This window comes from Schistocerca cancellata, chromosome 1, assembly GCF_023864275.1.
Source record: "Schistocerca cancellata isolate TAMUIC-IGC-003103 chromosome 1, iqSchCanc2.1, whole genome shotgun sequence".
Lineage (NCBI taxonomy): Eukaryota > Metazoa > Arthropoda > Insecta > Orthoptera > Acrididae > Schistocerca > Schistocerca cancellata.
The window spans coordinates 866,228,960-866,255,927 of record NC_064626.1 but is presented as its reverse complement, the minus strand read 5'-3'; the positions used below and the strand labels follow the sequence as shown (position 1 = coordinate 866,255,927).

The window sequence follows — 26,968 nt, the reverse complement described above, 5'->3', positions numbered from 1 at the left end:
CAATAAGTGCCTCTGAAACAACAATTTTCAAAATTCTTATATCAATTATGTTAAGAGTTTCATTTTAATACCTTATTTTAATTGGGGATGGGGAAATGTGGTACACAATGCACACAAAACTTCATACCTACAACAGTGTATTAGGAATTACAATATCAGGCATCCAAATGGTGTAATTTTAGTTGTATTTCAACATTCCAAAAACAAAACATAAATTTTCTATTAATAACCACCACATTCAGTAATTTAATTCTGAAATTTGGTGGAAAAGGTATTGTATTTAAATTACCTTACAAAAAATTAAACTTTATGTACAGTTTGGTATTGTTCATTCACCAAAAATATTTCATGAATCTGACAATTATTCTACCTTCCTGTGCAGCTCTATGACTAGTATTGAGCAAAACTTCTTAACTACAAATAACTCATCAAAATAAAGGACAAAAGGTAGTACCAGAATGCATATTGTGTTTGTCAAACTTTAAAAAAGGAATGTTGTTTAGATCTTTACCACACAAAAAACAACTACAACAAAAATAAAAGCATAACTGAAAGTAGCTTCTGAAAATATTCACAAAATATGCAAGGTAATGGCTTAATGAATTACTGAATATTTATGTATCAATTCTGAGATTTGCCCTTCGATATGACATTTCCTATTTTTCACTTACTAGTTGCTACGCCATTGTATACAATATGGAAACTCTTACTGACAAATTAGGAATAATGAAACAAGAACAAAACAGTAGCAAAAACATTTTACTACTACACAGAAACAAAAAAAATATCATTACATGCAAACAGAAATCACTGTGAGATAAAATCCAAACTAAAATGTAAGACATACAACGATGGCAAAAGAAACAATGTGTGGACTACTGGTTGCTGTTCTGCAATAAGTAAATTTAAGATAAAATGAAGAATAAATTATGGAAGTGGTTTTATTTTGTAGAGTTGAGCTGCCAGGAAGTTCAAACTGAATCAAATTACACATAAAAAATCTATAAACACTGCTGCAGATAAGCCACTGAGATATCAATTGGTGTTATCATCTCCATTATTTCTTCGTGAACGGGCACGATTTCGGCCACCTGTAAATAAGGAATTTTCATGTACACAATAAATTTCTTGAAAATATGATAAATGACCTAATGATGAAATCTTATCTAGTATTACCCAGTAGCATTTTCAACACATGCTTCATACAGTGTCTGCTTGTCACTTTTAAAGCACATAAGGCCACTGCTATGATTTAGGGACTTGTATTAATTTGACAATTCTATGCATTTTTCATAATGTACAATTTTTTTTGCAAAAAATTTTTCTTCATCATGGAATGACATTTAGTTCATACATGATCTGTAATGACACAACAAAATGACTAAATCAATGCAGTATGTCATAGAACTTTTACATGCTAAAGTTCAGTTACTCTGGTTACAGCAACAGCTTAACAAATTGTCAGATACATTTCAGAGATAATACTTAACTTGAATATTTAAGGGATACTACTTAACTTGAACGAAAAGGTCAAAGAAAAAATTCTACCTGTCATGAAGAGAGGTAGTAACAAACATTCTTTACAATATGTAGACATGCAGTTCTGTAAAAAATCATTTGTTTGTATGTACTGAAGCAGGGACACCTATTCAGACCTTACAGTTTACATAATAATGTGATCAGCTATAGAGAGCAGTCTGGATTTTCCACAAAGTTCAATAGCATTCAAGATATCGATCTGAGGCAGTTAAAGACACTAGAGCATTTCCTTTGGAGGACTGGTCACATGTACAGTATGTCACAGTTATTGAACCGTCACGGTAGTCAAAACCGAAATCTGACTTACCATTATAACAAGATTCACATTGACAAGCCCACTGTATCCAAACAAACATTTTATTTAATATCAAAGATGTGATGTGTTATGTGCACACAATCCACACCATTGCAGCCACCACCTACTTTTGAGAAAAGACAACAGCACATTTGTAGCTGTGTTCCAGCATCGTATCAACAATCAAAAAACAGTAATGTTCTCCATACTGATGTGGAGTAACTACTCTCTTTATCACTAGTTCTTAAAATATGTGAATCATCTTTAACTGTTTTAAACTCCTCTTAGTCCTTACACTTACTTCTTGCTTTCTGCTAACTACTGACCTACTTCCTGTTTACATAGTTTATGAAAAATACTGTAGAAAAAAGTTTAGAATTTGGTGAGGTAAAATATGAATACTATGCACATGAAAAAGAAATCAGTCAAAGTAGAAAGAAAAGTAATGACTCTTTACCTTATGACACATAGTTGGATAGGTATATTGTTGATGACAAATAATGAATTGCACAAGTGAAAAACAGTATTATCACTGCAATGAGGAACAACTAGCACTCACCTTTCCCAGGGGAGACTTCTAAGGATTACTGCAACTGTGAGGGATTCGAGTGTATAAGGCAGTTTCCCACGGGGTAAATTATGTTGACTTTTAGCACAGATAGCAACAGTGACGTGTTGGGCCTTGCTAGGTCACTCACTGGAGGGAGTTGGCACCACACTGCACATACAAGTCACTAAATTCCTGTAAATCCTGGGACGGTAGATGAGCTGTGATGCCACGTTCAAACATATTCCAGTTGTGTTCGATCAGGTTCAGATCTGGCGAGTTGGGGGGCCAGTACATCAGTTGGAATTTACCACTGTGTTCCTTGAACAACTCCATCAAATGCATGGTGTCGTGACATGGTGCATTATCTTGTTGAAAAATGCCACTGCCATAGGGAAACATGATGGCCTTGAAGGGGTGTACGTGGCTTGCAACCAGTATATGATACTGCTTGGCCATCACAGCGTATTGCAAGAATTCCACTGGGTGCATGGATGCCCATGTGAATATTCCCCAGGACATAATGGATCTTGTCTCCATCCCGCAGTACAAATGTCAAGAAGCTGTTCCATTGGAAGATGACAGATTCACTCACTCCCGTCAGCATGATCAAGAAGGTATCAGAATTCACCAGACCATGCAAAGCTCTGCCACTGTGCCAATGTCCAGTGCCAATGGTCACATGCTCATTTCTGTATTCAGACACACTTGTACTCTGCCCAGCACTAAAGTTTGCTTGTTTTGCCACTCTGTCCAGCCTGTGCCGCCCTGTTTCTGCAATTAGAGTTGGCCGCCCAACCTCACGATGCCTGGTGTGGTTTCACCTAGGTTTTACCACGTGTTAAAGACACTCACCACAGCATTCCTTGAACACTCCAGAAGACGTTCAGTTTCCAAAATGCTCATGCCAAATCTCTGGGTCATCATAATCTGACCTCGGTCAAACTTAGATAGATTGTGCATCTTCCCCATTCTACACACAGACAGCATGCTCACTGATACTACATACACTATGCGTGTGTCTGACCAGCAGTCATTCCTCACCAGGTGAAGCTGCTATCACCTGGATGGGTTTATATCGATAGTAGGTCAGTGGTCATAATGTTCTGGCTGAATAGTGTAAGTTTCATTCTCTCAGATTGGGTATTTTCTGCTTGCCAAGCAAAGATGTTCTAGTCTTCTTGAGTGTTTCTTATCATAAAACTGACCTGTTGTGTTATTCCTGCCTCCTTCAATGGTTTTTACTGCCACAATTCATTTTAGCATTTTGATTTTAGTTTTACTGCGAATTTCACAGAATCCTACAAACTTTCTAGTTAAACTGGTTGGTTATATTCTTTTAATGTATTCACAGAATTGTAGCATGAGTTTTTTCATATCCAAAAATATGTTGGTACACTTATGAATTTCTTTATTTGCCCTTAGGCTCTTTCTTCCTTCTTCAGTATAATTTGGACCCAAAATTTTCCAGATTACATTTCATTCTCCTTTTGGATCATCATCATCATTATTATTGCTATTATTCAGAAAAAACTGTTTTGACTTCAAATTGTTGATCTCATTTACGTGAAAACAGTGCAGAATTACGGGTTTCTATAGTGTGCTATTAAATTGCAGAAATTATATGTACAATTTGATAATTCATAAGACTTTGGTTGTAAGGTAGGATTATTGCTGAAACTTTCTTGGCAAGAAAAAGATTTTGCGAATGACTATGCATAAGATGTCACCTCAAACAATAAGATCAACAACTATAATTGCAAAAAAAAAAAAAAAAAAAAAAACTAATGTGATATGTTTTGTGAGCCTGTGGGAATAAAAAAGAACATTATTAATCAGCTATTCTGCTATACCTTAAAAAAATTCTGGCATTTGCCTTAAGAAACTGTAGGAAAGCAAAGGAAACATAACTCTGGATGGTTGAACAGGGAATTGTATCAATGACTTTCTGGACATTATTACAGTGTTGTAGGTATAACAGCCCTTTGAAACACACTGTAATATGTATGCAACATGAGAACAGGGTAAAAATGGATGAGACGAGTTCACAGAACAGAAAGTAATGTGTAGAAACTAAAACACGAAAAACATGATTCTGGAAAGTGCTATGCAGAGTATAAGCAATGGAGGGATGATATTAAAAGAACAGATCATGACTTTTGTTGTCAAATTATAACATAAAACTATCTGCTCCTTGATTTGATTCAATACCTCTTCACTGATATCTGGTCCCTCTAGTTAATGTTCAGCATTCTTCTTTCACAACACATTTCAAAAGCTTTTGTTCTCTTGCTGTTAGTTCTGTTTGTCCTCCATATTTCACTTCCACACAACACTTCACTCCCCATGTACACCATCGAAACAGGCTTCCTTGTTATTGGGTCATTCCACGTCAAGTGGCCTAAATTTAGACAAGCTCCCCACTCGATCATCTCCAATTTTGATGAAATTTTTATAGGATGTACATACAGACCTTACATGGAACACTGCCAAATTACAGTTTCATAGGTAGTATAGTAGGGCCACTAGCCACCTTTTCGTAAAGACTCGTTTTTCAACATTGCGACTGAAATGAACAAATGCTCAACTTTGTTTTACCATTGTTCAGTATCTAAGAGGCCTGTTGCGCTGAAACTTTGTGATGCTGTTCAACTTTTTGGGCACAATAGCTTAGTTTTGGTACAAAAGGTCAAACTATGGTAAATTCATCATAGTGTGCTCTCAAAGTGGCTCATAAATCTTGTCGTACCAAATTTTGATTATAATTTATTGCCTTGTATCTACTGAAAGAGTAACTTTCTGAAGCTAATACTTCAGTTCTTTGCAACCTGCCAGCATGTCATAAAGCTCTGCAATTACATTAAAAATATAGGTACCAGTCATACTCTTTATGGTTCCCAAGCCAAATATTTCAGTTCTTATTAATTCATTTTCTGAATTTTTTTACAAATAGCAATCACAGTTGATTCTATCAAGTTATAATGCCGGTCCATTCTTGTTGCTGATGGAGCTGGAATTACAGAAATAATGTGTTGGTTTGGAATCCAACAAGCATCCTGCCTAGCTGGTCAATAGAATGAATGTGGAGGTCCATTGGGGTGCATGAAACTGACCAAAACATAATTTTCTTCTTCTGAAACTTCGGACACATTACCAATCCATCAGTTTCCATCATACAGGCAATGTAGGCAATGTATTGGCCTGGTTTTAAGACTGTAATATTTCTGAATGGAACTGTTGCTTGACTTTGGTCAACATTTGCCACAAAAAAAATTGTATCATTGGATACTCTTCTAATACAAACTTGCTTTTAATTTAATGGCACAAAATGGTGATTCTGTCTTGTACCTGATACTGTGCAGCCATTTTTGAACCTTGCTTCCTGCTCAGTTTTTAATGTTTCAATTTCTTCTTTTGAAACAAAAATTAACTGGATTCCTCTGATATTCTTTGTACAGTATTTAAACAAATCAGTTGGTGTCAAAATCTGGTCCTCAGTTGGTCCTTGAAGGCTTGCTCTTTTAGCCAGGCACTTTACAGTTCCTCAAATCCCATCACATGGAAATTTTCCATGGCTTGTAGCAAAAAAGTTCCATTCAGCTGAGATTCCAAAGTCATTTTGATGGTGGCAGGGATTCAGAAAATTTTTAAAGTTTTTGTACTGCGCTGCTGACCCATCACTGAAGTAGTAAATGTGTGTGATTATTCCAAGGAAACACTTTAGATCTTCCAGAATGAGATTTTCACTCTGCAGCAGAGTTTGCGCTGATATAAAACTTCCTGGCAGATTAAAACTGTGTGCCCGACCGGGACTCGAACTCGGGACCTTTGCCTTCCGCGGGCAAGTGCTCTACCATCTGAGATACTGGCAGAAGTAAAGCTGTGAGGACTGGGCGTGAGTCGTGCTTCGGTAGCTCAGATGGTAGAGCACTTTCCCGCGAAAGGCAAAGGTCCCGAGTTCGAGTCTCGGTCGGGCACACAGTTTTAATCTGCCAGGAAGTTTCACTTTAGATCTTCTATTAATTTCACTATAAAAGCATGTACAGTGATTGCATCATGTTTCAGGCTGTCGCTTATTATACAGTAGCTGATGCTGCTGATGTCCAAGTTATTTCTGAAGTGCACAACAAATGGGTGTAAAGTTGCTTGGTTGTTATTCCAGTGAACACCTTGAGCTGCGTCCTGGACAATAAAGGAATAATTTTCAGCAAAGTCCCTTAATATGATCAGTTCAGTTGGCTTACAGCTTTCTTTTATGCATTTTAGGTGCTTGCTCTGGTGCTTTGCAACATAATGATGAGTGAAAAGTTTGTCAATTTTTGGAATCAGATCTTCAATAAAATCCTCAGTGGTCATCTGCTTGGTTTCTAATGTATCCCTATCAGTGTGCACCCACTGTTTGAACTCAGTGGTATCTTCTGGATCACTGTCTTCAAAACTACTTTCTAAAAACTGTTACTGCAGCTCTTTTCCCAGGCAGATTTCAAGGCGATGAAGCATGTAGTCTTTGGATTCCAAATCACACACTGTTTTAGTGAATCAGACTCTTATAATTTTCTTTAATTGGAGTGCTTGCAAGCATCAGTTTCACATTTTGGCATAAAGTGCAAACACAGACTGAGTGGGTTCCTGCAGCACCCACAGTGATGCACCATTTTGGCCTCAATTCGCAAAATTTGGAAAAGTCAATTTCAGACCCGTGCTGAAGTCGATATGCAGCAAACATGTCAATTATTTTTGAGTCAAAACTTTCTTTCCTTCTATTCTGATTGATACACACTCCTTTTTATGTGGACAAATTTGGCTAAATTCCTCATTCTGAAAAAATGTTACCACTCTTTCTTTTATGGCATCTGGAATGTTCTTTGGCAGAGCTAATACACCATTTTCTGTCTGTAACTTCCTAGCTGCTTTTACCACCCTCACTGAAACACCAAATTTTTGCATTGTCTCTTTTATAGTCCAGTTTTTACAATTTTTGAGGCTGCCTCGACAATTGCAACTTCTCTTTCAATACTTTAATCAGCTGCTTATAATCTTCACAATTAGGACATGTCTTGCTTGTACTAGGTGTTTGAAGATCTTTTGGGGGGAATCCTCCAGCAGCAGCAATGTTATTCGCAACTGCCTCTTGAGCTTCGTCTGTTTTTCGTTTTGCATAACCTTTCACATCCCTTTTTGATACACTCTGAAATTTTAGAGAGGAGACCCCAAAAGCAGTTAGACTTGAATCGACTGATACTTCTGTATATGCTTCATCTTCAGACTGGTTTGAAAGTGATTGTGATTATTCTGCTTTCTTTGCTAAAAATTGTTTTCTGCAAGTTGGACAGATCTTCTGAACAGGTTTCACATTGCTCTTAGTCATGGCTTGAATTGTTTTGCTGTTTCCACAGTGACAACCCGTAAACCCTTTCTAACAGAATGGTTCTTTGCACCAAAAGGATTACAACAAGATCTCTGTAGAAAGTCATATCTGTCCGCAAGTATTGCTTTGTGATGAAAGCATATTTGTGCATTTAGTAAGACATATCTCACTTCTTTGGTTTATTAATTCCTGTTGCTCTACTGAAAATTCTTTGATTGGAATGAAGCCTTGTTGCTGTGTGTATGTTTTCAGATGACATCTGCACGGTCAATGACACATGGTACTGAAACCACATTGATATCCATTACACTACAATTAAATTTATGCTTCCAATTGCCATTTGTTACAATATTAGATGAAGTAGAAGTGGTGTATATTTCCAACAGAAAAATATTAAACAATCATAAATAATGGGAACTTCCTTGAGAATACAACAGAAAAAAATTAAATAACCTGATAAACATTCCTAAAGAGTCACCCCGTACCTAGAAATAATTTTTACTAACCGAAAAAAGAAGTTTATCCAGTAATGACAACACACTTTACATCATTTAAAGAGGCAAACACAACGTCTGGACACTCTTCACTGCACAGCAGTGTGCTTCAGACTGATTGTTGAAGCATGTTACCAAACTCCATTGTTGACACTAAACTTTGCTGACACTAAACTGGCCTGCCTCCAAAATAAAAACAACTTTTTCTGATCACACAAGGTGAGCTCAGATAACTCAGTTATGATCTGAGTAATCTAGATGCCACTTGCAGAGCTTTATGACATGCTGACAGGTTGCAGATAACTAAAGTATCAGTTTCAGAAAGTTATTCTTTCAGTAGATACAATGCAATAAAGTACAGTCAAAATTTGGTACGACAAGATTTATGAGCCACTTTGATAGCACACCATGAAGAATTTGCCATAGTTTGATCTTTTGTTTTACAGATAAGATATTGTACCCAAAAAGTTGAACAGGATCATGAAGTTTCACCACAAGAGGTCCCTTAGATACTGAACAATGGTAAAACAAAGTTGATCATTTATTCATTTCAGTCGCCATGTCAAAAAACAAGCCTTTACGAAAAGGTGGCTAGTGGCCCCACCATACTACTTATGAAGCTGTAATTTGGCAGTGCTTCATGTAAGGTCTATATGTACATCCTATAAAAATTTCATCAAAATTGGAGATGGTCGAGTGGGGACCCTTAGGCCACCATGCAATGACCCTATTGCTTGTCTTTATTTTACATCCTCTTTACTTCTGATACTGTTAGTGCTACACACTTACTGCTTTTTGTCTCTCATTTTCTAATCTATGAGGGCATACTGAAAAGTAATACCTCCAAATTACAATATGCGACGCAAATTACTCAGTCAGCTTTTCCACTTCACTGATGAATGTTTCAATCCTATGCCACTAGACAGCTCTGAATTGTAGAATGTGCTGTAATGATGTGTAACGTAACTATGCTAGTGTATTGCAAGACCCTCACAAAACTGAAAGCGCAAATTCAAAGTCTTTATCCACATATGAAGCACTCACTCCTTCTGCATGACAATGTCAGACCACACACGAGTGCTGCGACATCTGCAACAATCGGATGCTTTGGGTTCACTTTCATTGATAATCCTCCATACAGTCCCAACTTGGTCCCAGCCAATTTTCATTTGTTTCCAAAAGAAAGAACACCTTCGAGGACCTTGCTTTGATAGTGATTAGGCGGTGGAAGCAGAGGTGAGGTAGTAAATTATGTGAAACATCCTACAGTGACATTATCAACAACCTGGTCTCTCGTTGGGAGAAATGTTGGGTTGGGTTGGGTTGTTTTGGGGGAAGAGACCAAACAGCAAGGTCATTGGTCTCATTGGATTAGGGAAGGACGGAGAAGGAAGTCGGCCGTGCCCTTTCAAAGGAACCATCCCGGCATTTGCCTGAAGCGATTTAGGAAAATCACGGAAAACCTAAATCAGGATGGCCGGACGCGGGATCGAACTGTCGTCCTCCCGAATGCGAGTCCAGTGTGCTAACCACTGCGCCACCTCGCTCGGTGGGGGAGAAATGTGTTTGTCACTAGGGTGACTGTTGAAAAATAAATATGTAGACCCGAAGAACTGAGATGTAGAATGTTAATAAAATTTCTTTTACGACACAGAGGAATTAATGACATTTCCTGCCAGTGGGCACTGATTTAAATCGATGGAGAATGTTGAAAATTTGTGCTAGACCGGGATTCAAACCCAGGTCTCTAGCTCACTAGGCAGATTTGCTGACCACTGTGTCATCCAGACACAGTGTTCACTGCAACTACACGGACTACCCTAGCATGCCTCCCGCCAGATCCAAATTCTCAACCTATCCACACACTACTGATGTAGTTCTCCTTGACCATTATCCTCATTACTTGTGGCATTTCATCGATTCCCATAAGAGTTGAAGTGTAGTGTGCATACACACTGAAGTGATCAATAGATCATCTTTGCCTTAATTATGTATGTCCAAAAGCACACACACTACATATAATATCTGTTTTATTTAAAACGCTTTAAAAGTTTTCACATAAAAAATTTGCAGGCATTACTTCTCAGCACATCCTTGTAATTCCTTTAGCATCACCTAACATAATTTCATTACCCTTTTTTACTTTTATTGATGTTCATTGTAAAGCCTCTTTTTACTACCCTTTTATTCCAAGTCCTTTGCTATCTTTAACATGATCACAATGTTGTCAGCAAACCTTAAAGTTTCTATTTCCTCTGGCTGAATTTTAGTTCATTTTCCAACTTGATTCATAGTTTTCTTTCTCGATTTTTCTTTGTACAAGTTCAACTGCATGAGGCAACCACCTAGTCTCACACTGTTCTCCATTACTACCTTCCTTTAATGTCCTTTGACTTTAATGATTGCCGTCTGGTTTTGTACAAGTAACAGATAACCTTAAGCTTCCTAGGTTTTATCCCTGATTTTTGAATTTCACATAGTATCTTGCAGTCAGTATTGTCAAAAGCTTTGTCTACACCTACAAATGTTATAAATTTGCGTTTGTCCTTCTACAACCTATTTTCTAAGATAGGTCACAGGGTCAGTATTGCCTTGCGTTTTCCTACATTTCTTTGGAACTCAAACTTATCTCCCCCTGGGCTGGCTTCAATAAGCTGTCCCAGTCTTCTGTAGATATTTTGTGTTAGTATTTTGGCTTGTTAAAGCAATGGACTGACGACACAGCTGACGTACCTTAGCTTCTTTGGTACTGAGATTATTACAGTATTCTTGAAGTATGGGGGTATTTCACCTATCTCATATATTCTGAATACAAGGTGGAACAGTTTAGTGAAGAATGGTTCTCCTAAGGATCTTACAGTTCTCAGGAAAAGTCATCTAGTCCAGGTGCTTTGTTTTGATTTTGGTAATTATAGTACTCTGTCAAATTCTTCTGCAATATTGCATCACTTATGTTATATTCATCGAATGCCTCTTCCTTGCCATAATATTTTGTTTAAGTTTCTTTCCTTTATGCAGTCCTGCTATATATTCCTTCCACCTTTCAGACTTCTTTTCTTTGTTTACTTCTGGCTTTCCGTCTGTGCTCTTTATGTTCAAACACCTGCTTCTCTTTTTTTAAAAGGATTCTTTAATTTTCCTTAAGTGGCAGCTGGAGTAAAACAGAATGATCATCTCTCCAGAGACCCATTTAACTTAGCACAGCATAACAGGATGTGAAAAATATACCAAATAAGTACAATAATGATGAAATTCAGTCCAATGTGTGCATACACAGATGACATTGCAATTACAGCAAAAGATTCACACTAATGAGCCAAAAAGTTATGTGCTCTGTCCACCATGAGATTAAATGCAGCTTGGTGCTGTTGCAGGCATGTGATGTCGTAAGAAAAATATGTAAGCAGTACAAAGATGAATGGGAAAATATTTTAGCAGTGGCACAATCTGCAAGTGAATAAATATACAGAAATAAGCAACAGTGACAAAGGGCAGACTGATACCCTGCAATGACAGAATTCTCAGAAACTGCGAACTTGGATGGCTGTTCACATACTACTGTCATCAACATCTGTGAAAAGTGGCTGAAGGATGGTGACACCACAAATAAGCGACAAGGTGTAGGACATACACGCCTCATCACAGAAAGTATAGGCTGGAGGCTTGCTCCCTCTGTAAAGCACGACAGGCAGTGGCTGGCAGCAGATCTGATGACAAGGTATAATGCTGGCGCAGATACAAGTGTTCTGGAGCCATCATATAGCACACACTGTTGGACATGGGTCTCCGCAACAAATGTCTCCTATGTGTTTCCATGTTGACCAACGACATCAACAATTACGATTGCTGTGGGCACAGACTCATTGAGATTGGACCCTGTCACCTGGTCAGATGAACTACATTACTTGTTACAATGGGTTGATGGTTGCGTCCGGACACACTGCCATCCAAATGAACGCCTGCAAAAAACATACACCGATGGGGAACATGCACCTGGGCTTCCATGGGATCTGTGGCAGCAGTTGTGGACTATGTGAACATTATTGCAGAAGAACTTTATCTGTTCATATCAGATGTCTTCCCCGACAAGATGGCATCTACCAGCAGGACAACAGACCACGTCGGAAGACTAGAATTGTGCTGCAATGGTTTGAGGAGTATGACAGTGAATTCACTGTGACGTCTTGGCCACCAAATTAGTCCAATTTAAACCCAATGGAACACATCTGGTATGTTACTGCCTATCAGGCACTACCTCCGTACCAAAAAACCAGAGGCCCACTATTTATGGGAACTGTGTGATGTGTGCTTAGACATCTAGTTTTACATACTTCCCTGTCAAGCATGTGTTGAAGCTACTGTCAGGTGCACCTAAATGCTATGAACACTTTGGCAACCAAGCCAGAGCATAACTCAGGCTACAATGTTGTGTTCAAAAGACTATACCCAAGTATAACTCGGCCACCTATCATTCAGAAATTGGACTCATTTTGTATGGAAACAATGTATAGATGTCTCACTATCCTTCCCTTGACAGGTACTGCCTTCTGTTGTCAATTTCTAGAATTATTTCAAAATAAGTGGTAACAAACGTAATGCCAGCTGTTGCAAGCGTCTGAGCCAGTATTTGATAGTGTTCTCATTAGTTTTGTGCATGTACTCGTTAGATTTCGCAGTTTGCTGTAATTCTGCTACAAATATGTCACTTTTGTTGAATGAGTAACAAATTTTGGAAGGGATCAGAGGGAGAAATATCTGAAATGCCTGAAGAAGATTCATATTCAGATAAACAGTTTTCTGTAATTTTTCATCGCTAATACTGTTCCTACAGATACTGCTGCTGTAGTTGCAATTTAGTTCTTTTTTATTCATCTTAATCTCATCTTTTTTACAGACGAATCTCATGAAGAAGTAGCACCCAACACTCATTTCCAAAATTTGATGGCTCACTCACAAAACGAGCCGGAAAGAAATGAACTAGTAATGGCCTGACTGCAACATACATCTCTTAACGCCATAATACTTCAGACTTTTCCATACAGAAGAAATTAAGTGTGAAATTGCTCATTAATTCACCTAACACTTTTTTTGGAAGGATATTTATACTTCCTGTCATCACTATTTAAAAATTTGTGATATACTGAAGATTTGAAGTAAATATTAAAAAAAAAAATTTTAAAAAAATCTCGAAACTTAGTCTCTCTCTCTCTCTCTCTCTCTTTTTGTGTTACCCTACAAGGTGCATCAAGCATATACGTGCTAGTAATACTTTAAATAATGGCACAAATGACTGGTTTTCTATGCCCAAAATTCTTCTAACTGGTTGAACTTCAAAGTGTTACACAGGTCGTCATGATGCTTTGACCCATCAGTGTAAACACCTTAGAACCAGAAACTGAGTTCACTGTTAAATGTCAGATGCGTCAATTATCTAGGTATGCTTTGTAACAGTTGGTAATATCATAAAGTTTATTTATTTAGTGTACAGCTTACTGAATTATATTTTACAAGTACATACAACTAAGCTGATACAAGATACCATAAAACGATATGAATCAATAGAAGCAGTACATTTATGTATGTGTGTGTATAGGTAATAATGCAAACAGTAGCAAAAATAGGTTGAGATTCCCATTTTCCATCATAGTTTGATATCCAAAGACTCCAGTCACTTAACTGCTGCAGGTGTTAAGTCAATGAAGTATTTCCAGTTAGCCATGAATTTTCTTTGCATTTCAGAGTTCCAATGTACTGCAGTCATATCAGTCACCATTGGTATTCACCACTACTGTACTGTGCTTTGGTCATAGTGTGGCCAGTTCTGATACAGTTGAGGAAGCTCCATATTTTTCTTCACTGGTTCAATCCTGGGGTTTGGATGGTTGGATCTATTTTACTCTTATGACCAGAGAAAGGTGTCCACTGATTTCTCCATTCATCTCTTACATTATAGCTTTCTGGGGTGAGTTGAATATTGTTTACCCACACTGGTTCTCTAGATTATAGTCAGACTGACAGAGGAATAAATGTAATCTTCCACAGCAAAAAATTACGACATAATTGACACCCCAAATATTTGGGTGTGACTCCTAACAGGTCGCTGACATGTAGGATTTATTTTTATTTATTTATTTATTTATTGTTCTGTGGGACCAAATTAAGGAGAAGTCTCCATGGTCATGGAACGAGTCAATACATGAAATTATAACACTATATTAAAAACAGATAAAATGAAATATAAAAAAAAACATATTCAGGTAACAATTCGTAAGTTTAAATGAAGACAATCAACAATGTTAACACTGGAATTTGATTAATTTTTTAGCTCTTCCAGGAGCTCCTCGACAGAATAGAAGGAGTGAGCCATGAGGAAACTCTTCAGTTTAGACTTAAAAGAGTTTGGGCTACTGCTAAGATTTTTGAGTTCTTGTGGTAGCTTATTGAAAATGGATGCAGCAGAATACTGCACTCCTTTCTGCACAAGAGTCAAGGAAGTGCATTCTACATGCAGATTTGATTTCTGCCTAGTATTAACTGAGTGAAAGCTGCTAACTCTTGGGAATAGGCTAATATTGCTAACAACAAACGACATTAAAGAAAATATATACTGTGAGGGCAATGTCAGAATTCCCAGATTTTTGAATAGGGATCGACACGAGGTTCTCGAACTTACACCACATATAGCTCGAACAGCCCGTTTTTGAGCCAAAAATACCCTTTTTGAATCAGAAGAATTGCCCCAAAAAATAGGAAACACCTATAACTAACAGGATAGAAGCTAAAATCAAAAAATAACAGATGAAGGAAACTGGCTGGTCCTAGCTGGGGATCTACTTCAAACAGCTTAAGAACTTAGCAAAAAAGTACTCAGGCACCCTGTGTTGTAACCGCCACCGGAACGGTTGCGGGGTTGCCGAGAATGAAAGCGCAGCGGGACCAAATGGGAGTGGCCCACGAACAAACAAAACGGACGAACAGGAAAGGACAGACATGAACAACAACTGATGACCAAGCAAGACCCTACAAACAGCAACACGCAAGAAGCAACGGGGTCACAAGCGAAAACCTCACGAATCAACAATGTCCACTTGTGCAAGGAAACAAGCAAAGTACATGCGCTGTCTGTAGGTGAGATGTAGATAGAATCACGCGAATATCAGACTGCCTTGCTGAGCAAGTGGCAGACGCTTAAATACATGATAGGGTACATCGCTATTGGCTTCTGGGACCACGTGCTCCACCGTGGCACCCTCACATTATACGTGGGCCAGGAGTGCGTGCAGCCATGGCTTATGGTGTGACAGCTGCAGAGACCTCTATTTGAAATCGAGGTCGATGCCAACTGGCGCGGATTTGAAACCCGCAGTGCTCGGTACCAGATCCCTCCCTCCTGTAACTTGCATGTAGGGGCGGAAATGCCCCAGACAGTGCCGCGTTGGTTGGCAGATGGGAGAAGAACCGTTCTCGCCAAAAGTCTTTGGCGGGGAGGAAGGGACATCCGAGGTGTCCATGACGGCCGACCCAGAGGCCAGGGTGGCAGAGGGAGCTGCCAATCCACCTGGGGGGCGGGGAGGGCCAGTGGCAGGCCCGTGGGGAGAAAGTAACCAGGGGCAGTGGCGGCAACTTGAGGACCACGTCTGTACCCGAAGAAGGTAGCGGAGGAGGAGGAGGTGGTGGCGGGAGTCCCGGGGGGTACACAGGTGGAGCTGGTTATGACGGCGGCGCTCCAACCCTTTCGATGTCTACACCAACATCACATGCCACCCATGGGCCGCAACAACCGTGGAGGGCATCTAACCCACCATGCTCCCGTACACATGGGCCCACACGACCACGCCACGGGTGTAATGCTGAGAGGGCTGGGAATGGGGGCAGGAGGGGGATGGCATCAGCAAATGGAGCAGGGTCTGCGGCTGTCGCCCATGGAGGAGCTCTGCCAGACTACGTCTATTAACTGGCGTGGTGCGATAGGTGCTCAAAAACAGGGTGAGGGCCAAAGTGGTTGGAGATGTTTCGACTGCCTTTGTCGACTGGTGTTTAAATATGTAGACAAGCCTCTCCGCCACACCATTGGAGGGAGGGTGGAAAGGCAGGCTACGGAAGTCGTGGAAGGAGGAGGCCATGAATTGGGTGCCATTACCAGAGATCAATGTTGTGAGGCAGGCCTCAATGGCGAGAACCTGGGCCAGGGCTGTGAATGTGGCCTCCGAGGTGGTGGACACCATGCAGACGACATATGGGTATCTGGGGATCAACACTAAGTAACCACATGGACCCCCAAAAACGGCCCCACAAAATCGAGATGGATGCGATCCCAGTGCCGGTGAGGCACAGGCCAGGGTGTGAACAACTGAGGGGGGTTTGCCTGGTGACGCGCACACACAGTGCACCCGTGGACCAGGCGGTCAATATCACCATCGTGCCGGGCCAATACACGTGCCAGCGAGCCAAAACTTTCATGCAGGACATACCCCAGTGCCCGCGGTGCAACAAACTGAGCACTTGATGCCGCAAATTTGAAGGGATGACCACTCGAGGGGCGTCCGACTCTGTGGCCAACATAAGGACATTATCAACCACGGAGACCCTGTGGGACAGGTGGCACCAGGGGCTGAAGTCTGCCCGCATCCGACAAGTAACATAGGAGGGCCACCCGTGGACCACGTAGCGGAGAACCAGCCATAAGGTAGGGTCCTGGCATGTAGCTGTGTCAATGTGAGCAGCCATTAGAGGCAGACCGTCCAGTGCATCCTGGTGGGCGGAATCATTGTGAAAGCAGAAGACCACCTGTTGGCCAAACACAGGGTAGGGGCCTGATGGGAGACACGACGAAGCGTCTGTGGGCTGTGGTGGGCTTATACCGGATGGTGTAAGCATAATTTCATAAAAATAATGCAGCGCTGGAGACGCTGAGTCACCCACTCTGATAGGTGAGAGTGAGGTCTTAAAAGCGTAACTAAGGGTTTATGGTCCATCAGGAGGGTCACCTTTGCCCCAAAGAGAAAGGTGTGAAATTTTTGGATGGCGAACACTATTGCCAGGGCCTCCTTTTCAATCTGGGAGTAGTTCCATTGCACTGGGGTCAACGTCTTAGATGCATAAGCGATGGACTGTTCTGAGACATCACCATTCCAATGTGCAAGGACGGCCCCAACACCTTATGCCGACACATCAGCCACCACAACCAAGGGGCGGTCCAGAGATAAGGGAGTAAGGCAAGGGGCGGACTTCAGCATCGCCTTTAAATGGAGAAAAGACTGGTCACAGGCAGGAATCCAATCAAAAGGCACCCCTTTGCGATGCAAGTGATTGAAGGGTTGAGCAACAGAGGCAGCCTGGTGTGAGAACTTTATGTAATAAGTAACCTTGCCCAAAAACACCTGGACTTCAGATAAGTCCTTGGGACGAGGAAGGGCCTTCATGGCTGCGACATTATGACCCGAAGGGTGAATGCCATCTTTACTAAACCAGTGGCTAAGTATTCCACTTCCGGTTGAAAAAAAAAAAAAAAAAAAAAAAACCTTGTCCAGCCAACAGCATAAACCTACAGCTTGCAGAGTGTGAAATAAGGCGCTGAGGTTTTGTGAATGTTCCTGGCGGGAACATCTGGTGACCAAGATGTCATCCAGATAATGCATGCAGGCATGGATAGGCTATGTAAGCTGCTCCAGGAACTGCTGGAAAATGGCCGGCGCCAAAGAGACACCAAATGGAAGGTACTTGTACCTGTACAATCCGAAAAGAGTACTGATAACCAAGATTTTCTGGGAATCAGCATCCAAGGGTAGCTGGTGGTATGCCTGAGCCAGGTCGATCTTTGAAAAGTACTCTCCCCCAGCCAGCTTGGTGAGAAGGTCTTCCTGTCAGGAATGGGGTTAAGTGTCTACGAGGGACTGAGCTTTGACAGTAGTGCCGAAGTACTCACACAGCCGAAGGGACCCATTGGGTTTCCGAATGACCACCAATGGTGTCGCCAAGGCACTGTATGTCACAGGCTCCAGAACGCCAACAGCCTGGAGTTGATCAAGTTCCTGCTTCACAGTCGGCCGTAAGGCCACTGTAAGGGGTCAGGCCTGGAAAAAGCGGCCAAAGTGTGATGTGCGCCTGAAAATCTGAAGCACATCTGAGATCCGTTGCAAACAAGGGCGCAGAATATGAGCACAGATTGTACAAGTCCTGAAAAGGAACAACCCTGGAAACGACCTTAACTTCATCAGAAATTGAAAAGCCAAACAGCTGGAAGGCATCCAGGCCAAAAATATTCAAAGCCGACAGATGGTCGATGTCAAATAGGGTAAGGAGCCGGGGCTCATCAGCCGCCTGAGCAATTTCAAATAAGTGGGCAATGTGGAGAATCTCTTCCAAGGAAGGGTTATTTTCAGTGCCACAGTGCAGACCTCAGGATCTGGAGCCAGCTGAACCACCACATCCCAGATCAGGGAGTCTGCATACGAAGCCTTACACTGCTGACTGGTGCACATAAAATCGCATCAACAGCTGAGACCCTGCAAGTCCATGACCTAAGAACAATACGATTGACCAGGCTGTTTATGGTACTGGTGGAATTCCAACCGAGAGGAGACCACATGGTAGTGTTGGGAATAATGGTTTGGTCAGCAAAAGGCAATTCTCCTGGAAAGAGAGAGCCACAGGATCAGACAACGGTGCCAACTTGTGGAGAAGAAAGAATGTATCTGGGGAGGCCCAAGACAAAAAAAAGCACCACTGGAAGGAGTCATCCGTGACTTGAAGAGCCATGAAATGTTGTTTCAGCTGATGTAAGTATGTTTCCCAGTCTTCTTTAGTGTCATTAAATGGGGGGAACGACGGCGAACGTGAAAAAGCATCGGACACCCGAGGACTCAGAAGCTGTTGTGGTAGTGTGTCCGTTGCATCAACTTTGTCCATTAGCAACCGTAACGACTGCTGTAAGATGTCTAACTGGAGCTGCTGCTGCTGCATGAGCTACTGCTGTTGCTCCAGGAGACAGACCAACTTCGCCTCCATGTAACAACTACCACCATTTACATCGTAGCGAAAATCTTGTAACCGCAACCGTTCCGGTTGCCGAGAGTGAAAGCATGACGAGACCGAACGAGAGCAGCCCGCACACAAGCAAAACGGACGAACAGGACTGGACGGACATGAACAACGACTGACGACCGAGCAAGACCCTACGAACAACAACATGCAACAAGCAAGAGGATCACAAGCGAAAAACCTCATGAATCAACAATGTTCACTTGTACACGGAAACAAGCAAAGTAAATGCGCTGTCTGTAGGTGAGATGTCGATAGACTCACGCGAATATCAGACTGCCTCGCTGAGCGAGAGGCAGGTGCTTAAATACATGATAGGGTATATCACTATTGACCACTGGGATCATGTGCTCCACCGTGGAGCCCTCACACTATACACGTGCAAGGAGCATGCACAGCCAAGGATTACGGCACAACGGCTGCAGAGACCTCTAGTGGTAATCGAGGTCGATGCCGTCTGGCGCTGATTCGAAACTCGCAGCACTCGGTACCAGACCCTGATGAAGAATACTGTTCTCCTGTTTGGAGAAGCAGCCATGTCAACAAAATTGATATCCATGTAAATGGTGTGATAAGGATCATGACAGGAACTCTTAAGTCCACACCAACACCATGGCTGTCAGTACTCACCAATATTGCCCCTCCAAATTTTCAACAATGACAAGGAGTAACACATGAATGGATGAAACTCAAAAGGTCCAACAGACTCAACAACTCATGAAACATTGAACAACTTACCATGCACCCAACTAAGTATCACACAGTGTATTACAGGAAAGACAGAAACAGAAAATATATCCTATTCTTCAAAGTTACATGCATTTCAGTTCTCTCTAATTGCAACAAACAGTACAGTTAAAATTTGGAGAACAACAAAAGCAGATATAAACAAAGAATATTTCAACAACAAAAATCAACGATCTATGACCAGAGGATTGGACTAAGATACCACTATAATTTACATCATCTTATATAAGGAAAAAATGCAGTTAAATTTATCAAACCAAAGGGAATATGCTGGTTAGGACACAAAGGATAGAAAGTAACCGAATGCCCAAGAGAGAAATGACAGAAGCTTGTATGCTGCCGGAAGGAAGAGCCACTCAACAGCACGATGGATGTGCAACATGGAGACAGATTGTTATGCAGGTCAAGGCCCATCAAGAGCTGTAACGCGGAAGAAGAAGAAGAAGAAGAAGAAGTAGAAGTAATAACACATGAAGCCACTACACTAATAGCTCTTGACCTTCTGCAAATAAATAACTTCTTTGTAATTTCCCTACATTTATAGTTTATCTTAACAGCAACAGTACAAAGGTAGTGAGGTTAGATTGGATACACTGTTCATTCTATCGATTCTTAGCAAGAAGATTCTCAAGGGTGTGGAACATCTCATAAAAGTAAAAAAAAAACCATATATACACTGCAGAGCCGAATAAACTGGTACACCTGCCTAATATCGTGTAGGAGCACCACCAACATGCAGAAGTGCCCCAACATGACGTCGTATGGACTTGGCTAATGTCTGAAGTAGTGCTGGAGGGAACTGATACCATGAATCCTGCAGGGCTGTCCATAAATCAATAAGAGTACGAGGTGATGACGACCTCTTCTGAACAGAGATATGCTCAGTAATGTTCATGTCTGGGGAGTTATGTGGCCAGTGGAAGTGTTTAAACTCGTAAGTGTGTTCCTGGAGCCACTCTGTAGCAATTCTGGACGTGTGGGGTGTCGCACTGTCCTGCTGAAATTGTCCAAGTCTGTTGCAATGCACAATGGACATGAATGAATGCAGGTGATCAGACAGGATGCTTCTGTTCATGTAACATGTCAGAGTCATATCTAGACATACCAGGCGTCCCATATTACTCCAACTGCACATGCCCCACACCATTACAGAGCCTCCACAAGCTTGAACAGTCCCCTGCTGACATACAGGGTGCATGGATTCATGAGGTTGTCTCCATACCTGTACATGTACATCCACTCAATACAACTTGATACGAGACTCGTGCAACCAGGCAACTTGTTTCTGGTCATCAACAGTCCAATGTCAGTGCTGATGGGTCAAGGGGAGGTGTACAGCTCTGTGTCGTACCATCATCAAGGGTACACAAGTGGGCCTTCAGCTCCAAAAGCCCATATCGATGTTGTTTTGTTGAATGGTTCACACACTGACACTTGTTGGCGGCCCAGCATTGAAATCCACAGCCATTTGTGGAAGGGTTGCACTTCCATCACTTTGAACGATTCTCTTCAGTCGTCATTGGTTCTGTTCTTGCAGGATATTTTTCTGACCGCAGTGATGTCAAAGATTTAATGTTTTATTGGATTCCTGATATTCACAGTACACTGAAGAGCTAAATAAACTGGTACACCTGCCTAATATCGTGTAGGACCACCGCCAGCACGCTGAAGTGCCGCAACATGACGTGGTATGGACTCGACTAATTTCTGAAGTAGTGCCGGAGGGAACTGACACCATGAATCCTGCAGGGCTGTCCGTACGGGAAAATCCCCACTTCATCAGTACCTCGGAGACCCTGTGTTCCATAGCTCATGCGCCAACTATAACACCATATTCAGACACACTTAAATCTTGATAATCTTCCATTTTAGCAGCAGTAACCTATCTAACAACTGCACCAGACACTCGTCTTATACAGGCATTGCCAACTGCAGTGCTGTATTCTGTCTGTTTACATACCTCTGTATTTGAAAATGCACACCTACACCAATTTCTTTGGCGATTCAGTGTATACTTTTACAAAAAAGATATTTTAATTTCCTTCTGTTGGCTCAAAGTGTGCCTAATACCCTGACTAACACTATATGATGAACTTTCAACACAGTAAAGGTCACAGGAATAATGTGAGAGTGTTAAAGCGTCAGCATTGGTAGCCAAGATTTTCTGAGTTCTCAAAGGGTGTGACAAACTGTTGCATGAAATCATCATTTAAGTGTTTCATACTAGTTACAAATTTAGATTTGAGTTTATATTATCTTGCAAGTGTAAAAACAATAATCAAAAATATACATTTTAATGAATATAGTACAAAATAACTGCTCAAAAGGCTTCTTCAGGCTAAAGTTGCTTACGGACTAGATGTTATAGAACATCTCAAGCCCCAAACAGTATTAGACAGGCTTTGTACAGTTCTACATACATTGATAGTTAAAAGTTGCAACAAAAAGTACTTAATTCACCATGACACTGTACTGATTTACTTACAGATAATTCTGACTTCAAAAAGTGTTACTAAAAGTATTTCAAGGCGCTGACAACAGCAACTTTTATTGTATAAACAACAACAATATTCACGAACGAACACACACACACACACACACACACACACACACACACACACACACACACACATGGACAAAGAATTTGTCAGCTATTGTGGCTAATCTCAAACAAAATACAAAATTCTACAGAAAGCCAAGCATAACTTACAATTTATAAAGTTTTCTAACAACAGTTCATAAAAAATATATCAGTACTTTATTGAATGCATGATTTGATATTTTATTAGTTTCACTTGACATCTAACAAGGAGAGGTACCCCAGCAGAGGGATCAACTTTTTTAAACCACCTACACCGTGTAGTAGCTTAAGGTCCCAGGTGTGCCAACCACATGAACAAAGATTCCAAATGGGCAAAAAGATGATAAGAGGAAAAATGAGAGCACATGAAAAAGTTAATATGATGTGAAAAAGGAATTAAAAAAACTTACACTTAAACCAATTAATGGAATAAATAATGATAAAAGATGTTTCAATAAAGAATTAAAAAATAGTAAGCTAAAGCACTTGACAGGATTCAAAATCACAGCTTTTTGCATGTGATCACAATTTCTTAACCAACACCACACAGCCAGTCTATATAAATATCTTTTTAAAGCTGTAGAGCATAACACAAAATTCCAATTTTTTTTACTGATTTCTCACAAATGAAGGCTCACAGGGGTGAATGGCTGCAAGATATGATACCTGGGATCTTAAACTACATCATCATATAGGTGATTTCAAAAAGTCAATCTCACTGCATGAGACTTCACCTGGTAAGACAAAGGTGAGCCCACAGAAAAATGACTGTCTGCATTATTATTATAAAAAAAAAATAAAAAAGTTCTGATATGGTATGTCAGGAGTAGTGACACCTTTTCCTGGAAATGGACCCACCTATCATATGGAAAAGTCATATGTTACAATTGACCAAACTGACAGTAGATGCTGTAAGGAGATGGGGACGGGGACGGGGACGTTGTCTCAGCTGACCTTAGACACTACCAGTGGCTGAGACCTGTGTACCTTAAAGTACTCTCATTTAATATTTCTCACCTTTGTCTGCTTCTGAACTTCTGTTAATACAAGAAAAATTGCTCAATACTGTGGTTATGGACATGCCTAATTTAAAGTTTAATAAAGTTTATTCACAAGATGAATTTTTGAGATAACTGTGTTCAACCTCTTGTTTACAGCTATCACTATATAAACCGTATAGTTGCAGGGGTACTGTGTTTCAACGAATTTTTAATTAATAAGATAATCTAATCTTAGCAAGACCTGCTAATTGTCACTGATTAAATTTTAGCACCCTTTCTCTCTGTAAAAACAATTCAGCTTTATTTGACATAAAGATTAACATTAAAACATTCATGTGATAATATATGGGAGATATTGTTTGTCTCTCTTTCTCGTATAGTACAGCAGAGGTAATGGTAGCATTGAGCACAGTATTGAACATAGTTGGGAGAATAAGTGCTATTTCTGGTTAAATGTTACTTCCTATCAGGTGACTGACTATTGGATTCAAGAAAAAAGGATTCTTCCAGTGTAAGGCAAATGACGATAAACAATCTGAAAACTGGAAGTGTGAAAAACTTTAAGTGTTGCACATAACATTCGTTGTATCAATTTCATTTCTTGCACCATATTGCTTATTCTATACAGAATGTACACCTATGAATAATGGAATCTTTGCTTTCACCACAACCACACTGTAGACTCCACACCCTTGCTATTAAGTCCAAGATTACCAGTAATTTACATAATAATACCAAAAAAAGGCAAATGAACTTTTAAGTTTTTATAACTTCTCTCTCTACCTTCAAAATAAATTTACATTCCTCACAGATGCTATTCCTTGTATCATTAGTGAAATTTACTCCCTATCACCATCCACATGTGCAACATTAATAATTATAAACAGTTTTAGTATTTAGAGTTAAAGAACAGTGTTGACTTTCAGAATAGTCACAAATCCATCCAATGCAAATGGGAACAGTGCTGAAGAATCTGACCAGAAACTACTTTTAAATAAACAAACAGTATAACTTTCATGGCAGCTTTGGAACTGGATGGTATGGAGAAAGTAAAAGTGTGGGGTACCCATGGCAAAAAATAAACTGTGATCTCTCACTTTTCCTCAGTGGGACTGATTAATGGTGCATCTCTGGAGGACTGTTGTTTCCATGGAAACAACAACTTGGCAGAACACCCGGAAGCACACAATTAAAGAATATAACTTCTCAGACTTAAAGTATACACAGCTGAAACAAAGATGACAGCAAGCATTTATGTTTCTACTACTGTGACAAAAGTTCACCACCACTGCACCTTCTACTCTGCCCTCTACCCTGATAAACTTATTAGCTTTTGTCCCTCTTAATGATATTCCCAACATGTCTCTCCCCCATGCTTGCTCAGCGCCTCTCAGTATTTGAATGGTTTTCTCAGAACTCAAAACTGACAGTAAAATTTATAGCACATTGGAATCTTTATTTCCAAACTGCTTAATTTACTAAAAGCATTAAGCTGCTTTTACTCTTCTGTTAATTGCTTTCCTTGTCGGCCCAGATGTTGTCTTCAATTGCACTAAACTCATCAACTGATTCTAAGACTCCACTGTGCATTTGTGTTATATCATATTTGATGAGCTTAGTATACATTATGCATACATTATTTTAGACTTTTATAATTGATTTTCAGGCTTGCTTGCGAACTTCCTCTATTAAGTACTTCCATTCTATGTTGAAATTTATCTGGACTAGAGGTAAAAACCTTGTTCAAATTTATTCCCTTAACATGAAAATAGGACATGGAAGGTAAAAGAAATCCAGAGTGTAATATCGACAAGGAAATGAGTACAGCTGTGATGACAACTTTCAGTACAGCTTGCACAGATTCTTGTTAATTTTGTTACAATCATAATTTTTTAACTACACCATATGTCAATTACTAAATTGTAAAGAATGGAACAAACAAACACAACCATTCAATGTATTTTAGTTGCAAACATAACAGTAATTAACTTCTTGAAGGAAATAAATTTCCTGCACTGGTAGTTATTCATTTACATTTTATTTTCTTTTATTTTTATTTTGTATATGAAGATGTTTTGGCTGAGTAGCAATTCGCAAACAAAATGCTTAGTCCAGTCCATCAAACACATATGTTTTGGGCTCCAGTCAGTCCTCTCTGACAACAGCAAATGGAATGGCTGTGTGCTACTCTCTGTACTGCACCAGATATCATGGGTACAGATTTCAAGTCAGGCCAACCACATACTGCCCACGAAAATGACTAACCCAAAACATATGGAGTTAATGAGTTAAACATTTTGCTTGAGACTGGATACAAAGCTAAAATGTCTTAGTACACAATCTAACAATAAAATGGAAATATATAACAGTCAATGGAGGGAACTTATTTCTTTCAAAACATTCAGTATATATTTCACTGAAAGATGGCTCAGTGTACAGTACATAGTAGCATCATGTACATGTAATGTTCAAATGTGAAAAGTTGACAACAGCTCAAAATGTATAAACATTATGCCACAAAACTGCTTCATTATGCAAGTAACAACAACTAAGATACTGCTCTGAAAATGAACAAACACATTTGAAACTGATGTGCTGTTTGAGGTTTTCCCGGCACTGCATCTGCTTGATAGGTTCCCAGGAATTATGCCGGATAATATTATAAGAACCACACAATATTTCAGCAAGACAACTGCCCACCATCTTCAGGTGCTACTGTCACGTCGCTGAGAAGCTCACCAGTTCATATGTTGGCTTTCTAGAACAACACAGTCGCCAGTGGGGGCATGACGTCATCGAAGTCCAATCGTAGATGGCGTCAAATACCAGAGCCCTCTGCTGGAGAAACGGGTCGCGGTCTGGGGAAGCGTGCCGCGGTGTGGGAAAATGCGGCCGGGAGCGACGGACCCTGTTCGCATGCGCGAAGTGTTGGCGCGCGATTTAAGCATCTGCGCTAAGGTTTCCCATCTGCATTGACTCGGTGCAGTTGCTAATCAGCGGCTGACGATTCCTTAGTGCCGCCAAGGCTGGCTGCCAGGCTTTGCTCAGGTGAAACCCCGTGTCTCTGTTTATTATGTCACTGCTTATATATATTTCGACCGCCTCTTTGATGATGGAGTCCCAGTATGTGGAAGCATATGAGAGGATCTTGGTTTCTTCACAGTTCATGCCGTGTCCCATATCAAGGAAGTGTTCAGCAAGCGCAGATTTCTCTGGCTGACCCAACCTCATGTGACGTTTATGTTCATCGCATCTGTCTTTAACCGTACGACATGTCTGGCCAATATAAGACTTCCCACAGTGGCACAGGATTTCATATATTCCTGGTCTCCTCAGGCCGAGGTTGTCTTTAACAG

The 26,968-nt window shown here is 40.4% G+C and overlaps 1 protein-coding gene across 3 annotated transcripts in view; it reads right to left on the bottom strand.

Moving 5' to 3' along the window:
• Positions 1-215: 215 nt before the first annotated feature.
• The window catches only part of LOC126189637 (DDB1- and CUL4-associated factor 6-like), a 202,828-nt gene continuing 176,075 nt past the window's right edge, over positions 216-26,968 (bottom strand). For all 3 annotated transcript variants that reach the window (XM_049930961.1, XM_049930960.1, XM_049930959.1), the window contains exon 15: positions 216-1,091. In XM_049930961.1, coding sequence (XP_049786918.1) covers positions 1,036-1,091 — 56 coding nt within the window. In that variant the 3' untranslated portion in view covers positions 216-1,035. The remainder of the gene's footprint in view (positions 1,092-26,968) is intronic.